Source organism: Cucurbita moschata, unplaced genomic scaffold (genome assembly GCF_002738365.1).
Source record: "Cucurbita moschata cultivar Rifu unplaced genomic scaffold, Cmos_1.0 Cmo_Scf00016, whole genome shotgun sequence".
NCBI lineage: Eukaryota > Viridiplantae > Streptophyta > Magnoliopsida > Cucurbitales > Cucurbitaceae > Cucurbita > Cucurbita moschata.
The window spans coordinates 1,815,184-1,827,403 of record NW_019268532.1 but is presented as its reverse complement, the minus strand read 5'-3'; the positions used below and the strand labels follow the sequence as shown (position 1 = coordinate 1,827,403).

General features: G+C 39.4%; 2 protein-coding genes across 4 annotated transcripts; both read right to left on the bottom strand.

Moving 5' to 3' along the window:
• Positions 1 to 128: 128 nt before the first annotated feature.
• Positions 129 to 3,800, bottom strand: LOC111454234 (EIN3-binding F-box protein 1-like). The gene is made up of 2 exons (XM_023095630.1): positions 3,521 to 3,800; positions 129 to 2,844 (listed from the first exon to the last, which is right to left on the bottom strand). Exons 1-2 carry the CDS (start codon positions 3,543 to 3,545, stop codon positions 926 to 928), a joined length of 1,944 nt encoding a protein of 647 aa, XP_022951398.1. The 5' UTR covers positions 3,546 to 3,800; the 3' UTR covers positions 129 to 925.
• Positions 3,801 to 8,165: 4,365 nt separating this feature from the next.
• Positions 8,166 to 12,050, bottom strand: LOC111454240. Of its 3 annotated transcripts, none has more exons than XM_023095641.1 (6): positions 11,854 to 12,050; positions 11,407 to 11,627; positions 9,834 to 10,074; positions 8,695 to 8,782; positions 8,534 to 8,600; positions 8,166 to 8,446 (listed from the first exon to the last, which is right to left on the bottom strand). In XM_023095641.1, exons 2-6 carry the CDS (start codon positions 11,569 to 11,571, stop codon positions 8,393 to 8,395), a joined length of 615 nt encoding a protein of 204 aa, XP_022951409.1. In that variant the 5' UTR covers positions 11,572 to 11,627; positions 11,854 to 12,050; the 3' UTR covers positions 8,166 to 8,392. The 3 variants fall into 3 exon arrangements, with proteins under 3 accessions (XP_022951409.1, XP_022951410.1, XP_022951411.1); XM_023095642.1 differs by having other exon boundaries at positions 11,407 to 11,622; XM_023095643.1 differs by lacking the exon at positions 11,407 to 11,627 and having other exon boundaries at positions 11,854 to 12,045.
• Positions 12,051 to 12,220: the final 170 nt, after the last annotated feature.

Below are 12,220 nucleotides of genomic sequence, written 5' to 3'. Positions count from 1 at the left end.
AACTTTTTACAATCCTGGACTGCGCCATATGTTCATACTCATTTTGATCTTAAATTTTGGAGCTAACAATTTACAGAAATGAAAACCAATGCCAAATATATCATTCCATTGCTCGGATCACTTGCAAATAATACTCAATGAAAGTTCTTATTTATTAATAATACTGGATATGAAACTTACAGGTTGCATCACAAAGGATAACGGCCAATCTACCAGTCATTACATACTTGGTTGCAAAAGGGCTTAAAAAACACTTGGTACCTGAAAAACTAAGGCCTCGGTATGAACTAAAAAACAATCCCTTGTGGACAAGAAGATTGTGGTGGCAGACTTGTATAACCCGCTGCCACTACCGAGACCCTGTGAGAGGGAAAGGCACCAAATATTGGAACTGCTAGAAGCAACCAGGAAGATGATTCGACTAGGCGAGATCATAAACCTACCCCTTTGTGGAAAACACAAACCCAAACATTACATAAACAGACATGAGGAGGAACCGAAACATGGCTGGGGAATTAGCACACCTGAGATAATCCTAACCGTGTCGTATGCACGACACGAGCAGGACAAAAAACCAGGATACGAACTACCCATATTACACAGAAGCTAATAACCTTGGATCCAGAAAGTGGAAAGCTCAGGGAAGGATGGTCATCAATCAAAGTGGAGACATCTCATGTGAGAGCCAAAACACAAAAAAACAGACCCCATTCATGGAAGATCTGTAAAAAATAGAGAGAATGACCATATTCCCTGGAAAATGGAACCAAGGAGATTAGATGACGAAGACCCATACCCATGGACCCAAAAACTACAATCTACTGATAAATCCTTTACGATTTTTAAGCTACCTTCTTGGATGGATGATTTCTCCATTTGTTACGACTTTTTTGCTAAATCTGGAATAGATTTGTCAAGCTCCTGCTCAGTAAAGGATGTCACACCGAAGGAGCTGAGCTAAAAGCAGCTCGATACTCCTGGTGCTGATTAAGTTGCAGTTCCGAAGATTCAAGCCTAAAAGGGAGTCACCCAATTTCATAAGAGTAAACAAGCTCTTGTCAGTTAAGGCAGAACACCCAAACACAGAAAGGATCTGCAGGTTGAACTGGTTAGCTTGAGCAAGGGCTGCAACCCCAAAATCAGTGATGCCACATTTGGAAACGTCGAGATCATTGAGCAGTGGACAGTTCTCGGAAATTGCCACCAAACTCGAATCGGTGACCTTTGAACAACCATCAACATTGAGCACTTCAAGAGTCCAACCATGAAGCTTGGTCAAGGATGAAATAACTTTGTCAGTTAGATTCACACAGCCACTCAAATTGACATTCACCAATCCTGCCTCACAGTTCTTAAGCAATGGCAATAGACCAGAATCTGAAATACCACTGAGCCCAGATAAATTCACGTGCTGAAGCTGGGGGCACAGCTTGCTCAAAAGAGTTAAGCTTACATTACCAAACCCAGGGCAGTTGCAGATGGATAATGACTGCAGCGACTTGCACGGGGTGGTAGAAGGCAAGTTCAGGCTCAAATCCTTGATCCCTAAGCAGTTTACTAGAGAAAGTGCCTTTAGCTTTGCTCCACAGTTTAAGATGGTACCAAATAAACCCAATTGGGTTATCCTGTGGCACTCTTCTAATTGTAAGTTCTCGATGGATAAGGCAGCCTGCGTGAAAGAGACCATGCCCTTGTCCGATAAAAACGAACACTTGCGCAAGCAGAATTTTTTCAAGTTTGGGCATCCCTTGGCAATGGATTGTAGCCCTACGTCAGTCACACCATGGCAAGATGAAAGTGTAAATGATTTCAACTTTTGCAAACCATGACCATTGCCCATGACCCAAAATCCCTTCTCAGTAACATTTGTAAGGCCAGTGAGCATAAGGTCCGTAACTGCCCTTCCATAATGTCCGATGACAGCAAGCGACATATCGGTGACATTTAGACCCTGAAGCTTCACCTTGCTTAAGGTATCAGCGGTAGAAAAGAACAAGCTTGCTAGTCCTTGATCCCCGATAAGGGGGCAGTCTCTAATCGAAATAGACTTCAAATTGGAACAATATTGCCCAAGAGCTTGAAGGCCTTCATTGCCAATGTTTGCACAAGACTCGATTGTTATATCAGTCAGATTAGGGCAGTTTTTTGCAAGTTCTAGCAAAGCCTTGTTTGAAATTCCAGGACATTGACATAAATCAAGCTTCTCAAGGAATTGACATCCCTTGGCAATTTCAATCAGACCTTCATCTCCTATAGAAGACAAATTCCACAAAGAAATAGCTTTAAGGGAAGGACATCCACGAGCAACAGCCTTAAGGCCAATGTTGGAAACCTTTGAGCCATGAATGCCACCACGAATTGATAGCTTGCCCAAGCCACCGCAACTAGCAGTTCCTACTGCTATAGCAGCTAGTCTTATATCTGATGCCTTCTCCCCTTCCAAGTTTCGTGATAGATGTCCATCGTTCTCAACTTTGTTATCTGTCTCATTTACAGCCACAACATTCTCTGGCCTCAAATTTTCAGAAGCGCTGTAAAACTCATTTCCACTAATGCTGCTTAAAAGCATGAGCCAGCGTTTAGAAACGCAAGCACAGAGGCTCCTCGTTTCTCTATCAGGCAGGCGCCTGAACACCTCAAATAGACACTCGTCTGGAAGGATTTCAATAGATGTCTTCTTCTTTTTGAGTATTTCTCCACTAGCCACAAATGATTCAGTAGCTCGGGACCTCTTGCGAAGAGGATAATAAACATCCACCCGACGACCAAGGGACAAAAAGAGACTAGTATCCTTGGGGTTCTGATAGATCGGTGCCCCAGAGAAAAAATCCTCACTCTCTGTGACTGCAAGAACAAGAGGAAAAAGAAATTAGCTGATACATCCAAACACGTTCGCAACTTTAGAGACTATACAACCTTAACAAATCACACCACAAATTTCATACTCAATGATCATTCGAGTATTATTACATAAATAACACCAAAAAGAAAACAATAAAAATCTACCAGAACACAGAACAAATTACCATCCTTCTACTTCATAAAACCACTTGGTCTTTTACTGATATTAGAAATTACAGCAACATACAGAGGATACCATTCCTAAATCTACAATCAGAACATCATCAAAGACACAGCTAACGTTCTAGGATAGAGCTCACAAACACGAGTCTTTTCCACAAACATCAAAGTTCATGAGATTCGACTCTGTTAAGTCTTGAAACAGTTTATCTAAATCCGTATACCTCTAGAATCTACAAGTTACCGCAGAGCAACATCAAAATTCATAACCTAAAGACCTAAATCTCCAAATCACCAAACACCTCCAAACCTAAGATCCGATCAACTACCAAAATCAAAAGGAAAAACATAAACGATCTGACAAATCACAGCAGCTAAAGATCGTAGTTCGCACAAAACACTAAAAAAAAATAGGGAAACTACAACTTATCATCTAAAACCAATCAAAATCAAGATATCAAACAGAAAAATAAACGATCCAGAGTCAAAGAAACCTTACGAGTAAAACCAAAGATCTTAGCCATGGATACGGCTTGACGAAACCGAAAAACTCGACTGTCGGCAGCACGCCACCAAAAAACCCTCCAAAGAGAGGAAAAAAAAGAGAGCGAAGAAAGGTGAAGACGGCGATCACCAAGCTTTGACGTGGGAAGAGCTGATGCATGAGACAGATGAAAGGCAAGAGGACATGGAAACCCTATCAAGATAGGGAAAAAAGGAAGAAGAAGAAGAAGATGATGAAGAAGGTAAGAGGAAAATGAAAGGTACCGAATGAATCAAAACGAGTCTTATTGACTATTGAGAATTGAGAAAAGGGTTTCAATACACGCGAACACACGCTAACAAAACCCACATGCATTGTATCTGATCACAAAATGGTGGGCCCTCCTTGCTTATATTCTTCCACCTAATCAAATCAATTAAACCATACGCTGGTTTTTATGTTTTCTTTTTTCTTGAAAAGATTGCATTTTATTTTCACCCTGTTTGGATACTCGCTTATCCTATTCCTTCCATATTCTTCATAGGATTACAGCCTGTTTGGACACAAGATTACCCTAACCCTGCAAGTTCCCCCAAACCAACTCTTGTTTGGTTTCTAACATTAAATTTTTTTAGTTTCTAAAATTTTAAATTTATATTTAATATGTTTATTATGTTCCATCGTGTTGAATGATGAAAGTCCCACATCGGCTAATTTAGGGAATGTTCATGGGTTTATAACTGAGGAATACTAACTTCATTGGTACGAGGTCTTTTGGGGAAGCCCAAAGTAAAGCCACGAGAGCTTATACTCAAAGTGGACAATATCATACCATTGTGGAGAGTCGTGTTCATCTAACTTAACTTAACCATGTCAATAGAATTCTCAAATGTCGAACAAAAAACTACAAAAGAAATAGGGTTTTATTTGCACGTCCACTAGTGACATGGGAAACAACAAAAATGTGCTCTTTAAAAGAGCCGTTTTATTTAGACGAAATTTTGACTAATTATATTATTTTATAATATTTTCGTACCTTCCATTACTTTGTTTTTTAATTACTGTTTTTAAATATTCAAGAGGTTTTTTTCCCATTAAAAACGTTCTAAAAACACTTCCATTCAAAACAATATTAAATTGTTTTTATTTATTTATTTATTTTCTCTTCATCTTTAGTATATATATATATATATATTTACTAATCACTTCACCAATCCAATGGGTAATTTTTGTAGTACATTTACGATGCACGAGATTATTAGAATTTTCAAATAGTAAAAATATAATACAAGTGTAAGATCACACATCAGTTAGAGATGGAAACGAAACATTTTTTATAAGGTGTGTAAATCTCTATCTAATATACACGTTTTAAAACTGTGAGACTGATAAAGATACGCAACGAGTCAAAGCAGACAATATCTACTAATAATAGATTTAGACTGCTCGATAAAATTTTAAACCCGATCCAAGATATTACCGAAGTTTTAATATATTAGGTCAAACGGTTAATATTTGACGGAGGTACCAATCCTCTCTTAGAGCCATTGACTGACCAACCAATGGATTCTCTTGCTGTGTTCATTGGTCTGAAATGAAAGGCTTCTTCGTATTTGGGATTTCACATTTAAAAAAATAATAATTAATTAATTAATTTTTTATTTTTATTATTTTTATTGTTATTATTATTATTATTATTATTATTATTCCACTTTCTCCACTCTTTCCCTCAAAAGCACCCAATCCAACACCACCGTCCACTTGCAATTACTTTATTATTCAATATAAATACATTATATTATAATATTATAAGAATGAGAATCTTTTTTTAATTTACAAAATAATTAAAAATAAAATTAGAATTTAGTCTCTATAATTTTAAAAATTATAATTTTGTCTCCTAAATTTAATAATTTTATAAATAGACATTATAGTTATCGTGAGGTACTGATTGACAGCGGATGAAGCATACGTGACAATCAAAAGAACAAATCAAAATTAAACATGTAACGTCAAAGTTAATGATACTTACACGAGAGTTTCAAAAATTTTAACTGATTGGCGTATATGGACGATATGTAAATGTTGGAGTTCTGCGTTGACTAATTAAAGAAAAGATATTGAGTATATAAGTAAACGACACTATCTTCATTGATATAATGTTTTTTAGGAAAGTGGATAATATTACACCACTGTGGAAGTCAGTTGTGTCGTATCAGTGGTATCAAGGTTGTCCTTTTATCCTCGAACGCTAGTAGATATTCTCTTTTTTGAGTTTTTCCTCAAGGTTTTTAAAACGCGTCTGCTACCCTTATAGAGGGTGTTTCGTTCTCCTCCCCAATCGACGTGAGATCTCACAATCTATCCCATTTTAGGGCTCAGCGTCCTCGCTAACACTTGTTCTTTTCTCCAATCAATTTGGGACCCCTACCAAATCCACCCCTTTTGGGTCCTAGCGTCCTCGTGTCTACCCCCCTTCACAGAACAGCCTCCTCGCTGACACACCGTTCTGTGTCTAGCTCTGATACCATTTGTAATAGCCCAAGCTCACCATTAGCAGATATCGTTCTCTTTGAACTTTCCCTTTCGGGTTTTCCCTCAAGATTTTTAAACACGTCTGTTAGGGAAAAATTTCCACACCTTTGTGATTCATTATCCTCCCCAACTGATGTGGGATCTCACAGTCATAGTGACCCAAGTATCAAACAAAAATGTTACGAGTCTCGAAGGTGTAGTCATAGGTTTGGGGTAGAGCTCTAATAGACTAATAATGTACTTCAAAGACGATAGCCGACCTCTTAAAACTATATAAAGTAAATTATAATATTCATTGGTTAAAACGGAGAACGAAGTAAAAATAATTTAATTAACTAAAGTCACTAAGTTAAAGCGTGATTAGTTGTGCAAATTATAATTTAAAATAAAGTCTAAAATATTAAATTTTATTAATTAGAGCATTTAAATCACCCCGAAATAGGGATTGTGCATGCATACCCATCTCTTTCATTTGACCGTTTCGAAAGGAATAAATAGACATTGATTAGCCCTAATTAATTAATTAATTAATTAATTTGCAACTTGCTGCCACGTAAGCATCCATGATGGCTAACTTTATACGAAATTTAATTAACCAAATTAAACTATATAATAAGCATGCTTTTTTTTTTTTTAAATTTTATATAAAGAATGTAGAAAAATGACTCGCTCGTACCCGACAGGAAACTTCTTGGCGTTACGATAGTTCACAGGTGTGAGTTTCACCAAGCTTCCAGCTCAATTAACATCGAATGATTAAGTCAACATGTCATGATGGTGTCTTAGTTCAAATGTTGGAGGGGAAGGAGACGAACGAGAACCCGCCTCCCCCCAAAGGAGATCGACCTCTATCCCGAGATGTTTGTGCATAAGATTTGTTTCCCAGTCGCTCCATTTGCTAGAGGTGCTTCAACTAGGTTAGGTCGAGTTGGCTCGAGATTCTTTTCTCCCACTAGAAAGCAAACCTCTCAAGACTCCCTCCTCAATATAACACTAGAATTAGAAGTGGTTTTACATTAATAAAGACCAACACATCTTCATGTTTGACTAAACGTCGGTCAAAGTGATTTAGTCAATGAGCTGGGCTGACCTACAAGATAGATATTCATACCAGTACGATGTTGTGTGTCACAGTTATACTTGTCCAAGACGTGTTGTCAAAGGTTGTATATCCATGACATGTCAAACCTCTTTTAGTTGCTCTTATGTTTACTACTCTCTTATTTCATTTTATTTTATACGACCGTTTGACGAAATCATGTCTATTCTTGTCAGACCTGAACCATCTTAAAATGTATTACTACATGGGGGACCAAGTAGTCACCAAACCTCCCTTGATCAAGTATTGTAATCGTCATTACCCACATGTTTTCTATGGAATTGATTTTCATAAACGAGTTATGTGCCCACGTTTTCTAGAACATTCTCTCAAAACGTGGCTCAAGACTCACTCATACGTCCGAATTATCCGTGAATTGTAATTTTTACACGGTTGATTTACTCAATAGGTTGGAACAAGTGTCACACAATTGCTGTCTCATTGTCGAAAAAATGTGATTTCGACTGTGTGTCAACACGCTCTATGATGTCAAATTATGTACTTCATCGATAGGATTGGTACTGCAGTTTGTGATGTACTTGTTATAATAGAATGATTAAGAGCGTTGAATTGAATGGAGTCTGGTGAAGTGGTGAGTTGGGTCGGGTTGAGTCGAGTCGGGGTTTAAGGTGGTAAATGAGGGATGCTCCCATCAATGTCATGAGCCCACACCCACTTTCCTTGTCACACCAAAACCCCAACACACATTTGCTGTCAAACCCCAATCATTTCATTCCACTGTCTCTTCACACCCACATCTCCCACTCATTCAATGCTCCTTATCTCATATTTCACCGTTGAATAAGGAAACTCTTCCATCCAATCCGCTTTTGCCATCTGGACCTCTCTACTTTTATCAATATCTCACCTTTGATTCTCTAATTTTCCTGACCAACATTTTTGCCTGGTTTTTTAATGTATTCGGATGGTCCGATGTTTCAGTTTTGAGGTTATGTTTGTGTATTTTTGTCATGCGACCAGGTATCACGAGTCAAAATTTGAACCTCTAACGGTTTAGTCAAGACGTTTAAACTATAAAGTTTTTGTTCCTTTAAAAGTTGTAGCAGAAGTTCGACATAAAAAACTATACCTTCAAAACGATCCCATAACGAGTAGCTCAAATTCAACATAAACACTAACATTCGTATAGTATAAGCAGTGAGCGATTGTTCATGATCGACGATATGGGTCGGCAGCGAAAAAAATCGAGCTGCATGAGTTTAAGCAATAGGAGACTCCCTTGAATAGCAGGCTCAGTCATACAGGCCCTCCTGCTCCCAGACATCAACAAGAAACTCTATCATCTCCTGGCATTTCATATACAAAAGAACAGTCATATTCGGGTTCGACAACGAACTACAGTTGGTAACAAGTGAAGGCGGCTGATAACTTACAGCTAGAGGTATGGCCTCCGGGAATGGTTTGTTCGTCGTAAGTAAGCTGTCGTAAGTAGCATTCCAACTGCAGAAGATTAAGAATTCAGCGCATACTTAATTTTTGTTGACAGCAAGTTCTGTGTTCGTGCATCGTGTTATGTTAGACGTTTATCATTTACCTTATTTTGGGTTCTCGAACTCGCTTTTGGCTCTCGGACGTTTTATTTCCGACCCATTGCTTCCGGGTTTCGTTCCAAAGAAGTAGTCCTGAAATCATTAATGCTTATTCGGGTTAGCTTAAGCTCAGAAAACTAGGATTGGAACAGATGATGAATTTTGTTTTACTTTTAGTAACCAAGATTGTATCAGATAAAAATAAGCCCCAAAAGCATTCAAGCCTTCATATCTACCCCGAACCCGAAACAACAGAGTTGTTGAGGCACAACATTTGGAATCATAGTGGCCGTGGGCTCAACCCCTTTTCTAGAGCACTCGAACAAAGTACACACTTTGTTCGACAATTGAGTCACTTTTGACTACACCTTCGAGGCTCAAAACTTCTTTGTTTGACATTTAAAGATTCTATTGACATGATTACATTAAGGGCATGATTCTGATACCATGTTAGGAACCACGGATCTCCACAATGGTATGATATTGTCCACTTTGAGCATAAGCTCTCGTGGCTTTCCCTTTGGTTTCCTGAAAGGCCTCATACCAATGGAGATGTATTCCTTACTTATAAACTCATGATATACCCCTTAATTAGCCGACGTGGGACACCTCTCCCAACAATTCTCCTCTCGAACAAAGTACACCATAGGGCCTCACACCATAGAGCCTCCTCTGAGGCCTATGGAGCCCTCAAACAACCTCCCCCTTCAATCAAGGCTCGACTTCTCTGGAGCGCTCGAACAAAGTACACCCCTTGTTCGAAACTTGAGTCACTTTTGATTACATCTTCGAGGCTCACTTCTCTGTTTGACATTTGAGGATTCTATTGACATGACTAAGTTAAGGGCATGATTCTAATACCATGTTAGGAATCACGAATCTCCACAATGGTATGATATTGTCCACTTTGAGCATAAGCTCTCGTGGCTTTGCTTTTAGTTTCCCCAAAAGGCCTCATACCAATGGAGATGTATTCCTTACTTATAAATCCACGATCAACTCCTTAATTAGCCAATGTAGGACTCCCTCCCAACAATCCTCAACGAAAACCGAGAGAACAAGCAAAAATAGAGCCTTACCCACAAACAGATTACAGCCAAAGTTCAAGGAATAGACCGTGCAGATCCAAGGCAAGCACACTTACCAGAATTTACAAACTCTGTACTGCTCCCAACATTGTTATGGGAATCATGCGACTGAGCTGATGCCATGCTCCTTTGAGACCAAACTGTACTGTTGTCCATTTCACACGTGCTAGAGCTTGCGAAATTTTCGGGTAAGCATTGTTTCTTAGCTTCTTGGTCTTCGACTCTCAGACCAGTAGACGGCCCGTCCATTGCATCACCTAATGCAGGTCCAGTGCAGCGTCCACGACAGCTTCTTCTCTGTACAAGCCATGTTTAGTTCATAAAGTGATCAATTCCATTCTATACAAGGGTTTCTATAGCTATGCTTCTAGTTAACTGGATAAAATCCTTGAAAGGAATTCTAAAACCACTGAAAATGCAGCTTCAAAGTAAATACTTTAGTTTGCATCAATACTATGACATATTATAAGAAAATAGAAAACAATATCATTATCAAACAATTTTGTAACGGCCCAAGACCAAGCCCACCGCTAGTAGATATTGTTTGCTTTGTCCGGTTACGCATCGCTGTCAGCCTCATGGTTTTAAAACGCGTCTGCTAGGGAGAGGTTTTCACACCCTATAAAGAATGTTTTGTCCCCCTCTCCAACCGATGTGGGATCTCACAATCCACCCCCCTTGGGGCCCATCGTCCTTGTTAGCATACCTTCCAGTGTCTGCTCTGATACCATTTGTAACAGCCCAAGCCTAAGCTGCCCAAGCCCACCGCTAACAGATATTGTCCACTTTGGCCCGTTACGTATCACCATCAGTCTCACAGTTTTAAAACACGTCTGCTAGGGAGAAGTTTTCACAACCTTATAAGGAATGCTTCGTTCCCCTCTCCAACCGATGTGGAACCTCACAATCCACTCCCTTAAGGGCCCAGCGTCCTCGTTGGCACACCGCCCGGTGCTTGACTCTAATACCATTTGTAACAGCCCAATCCCACCGCTAGCAAATATTGTCCACTTTGTCCCGTACATATCACCATCAACCTCACGGATTTAAAACGTGTCTACTAGGGAGAGAGAGATTTCCACACCCTTATAAGGAATGCTTTGTTCCCCTCTCCAACCGATGTAGGATCTCACAATCCACCCCCTTGAGGGCCCAGCATCCTCGCTAGCACACCGCCCAGTGTCCGACTCTAATACCATTTGTAACACCCCAAGCCCACCGCTAGCAAATATTGTCCACTTTGGCCCATTACATATCACCGCCAACCTTACGGTCTTAAAACGCGTCTACTAGGGAGAGATTTCCACACCCTTATAAAGAATGCTTCGTTCCCCTCTCCAACCACCATGAGATCTCACAAATTTAAGCTATCAGCTACGTAATCCTAGCTACATCTCGGTCGTAGATATCAATGGAATTGTACTCATTCTCCTTAATTTTGTTAGCCATTACTAATCTCCCTGGTTCTCAAGCTGCTCACCCAATCCTCCAAAAAGTGTAATTAAAGAAGAAGAAGAAGCTAAATCCCCAAGCAACTTATACATATCTGGGGAGAAGGAAATCAGAATACAAAGACTTCGAAGATAAACTGATTCATATCTAATCCAAGCCATAAATTAAGATCCTTACATGAAAAAGAAGCTTGAGATTATCCACCACCAAAACTATAAGAGCCCGCAGATATTTCCCAGAAAACTGTAAAAACGAGCAACAGGGTTTGCTAGAACAACCCTCTAAGCGGCTGAGTAGACAACACCTAGAATACATACTTTCTCTGCGTAAACAACTTCCCATAACTTGATCAAAGGATTTGAGGCTAAAAACCCCCAACCAACGAGCTCTCAACTTTGCTTGATGAAGAAGAAAAATACAACTATTAAAGATTCCAAAACCAAAGTAAAATACCCTTAAAATCATACACGAAAAAGCTAATGATTCTAATTGTTTACCCTACAAGTTAAGGGAAGAACCAAAAAGTGACCAATAAACCCTACTCCGAGCGATCACTGACCAAAAGGGGTTTCTCTAAATGATCATTGAGAATGGAAAAGACAAGCAAATACACAAGAAACTCACCTCATTCGAGCTATTTACGCGTCTCCAGCCAAAGAAAAGCACTAAATCGCGGTGGAGAGAGGCCTAAGCGCACCGAGGAAGGCCAGTGAGCAATAAAGCGAAGGCGCCGCCGAAACCCTGATAGCCAACGGCTTTGCCTTGTGACGTCGAAAGTGAGGAGGCTTCGAATAAAATCCAGTCGGGCTTTAGTCGAAATATTTTAAAAGTTGAGAATATATTCCGCCTTTTAAAATGGTCTATTTATTTTTATATAATCACCCAATTGCTGAATTTCCCTATTTGTTCCGAGACTTTATCGTGAATCATGAAATCTACCGACACGTCAATCCCGTTCAGCCGACATGTCGTAAAGTCGTAAGAATTGGAG

Coding starts and splice junctions, on each gene's coding strand:
- LOC111454240 (XM_023095641.1), bottom strand. CDS start 11,571: ATGGGAAGTTGTTTACGCAGAGAAAGTATGTATTCTAGGTGTTGTCTA. Junction 10,075..11,406: donor ATCTCAAGCTTCTTTTTCAT/GTAAGGATCTTA, acceptor TGGCTTGTACAG/AGAAGAAGCTGTCGTGGACG. Junction 8,601..8,694: donor GTTCGAGAACCCAAAATAAG/GTAAATGATAAA, acceptor AATCTTCTGCAG/TTGGAATGCTACTTACGACA.
- LOC111454234 (XM_023095630.1), bottom strand. CDS start 3,545: ATGGCTAAGATCTTTGGTTTTACTC. Junction 2,845..3,520: donor TAAGATCTTTGGTTTTACTC/GTAAGGTTTCTT, acceptor TTGTTCTTGCAG/TCACAGAGAGTGAGGATTTT.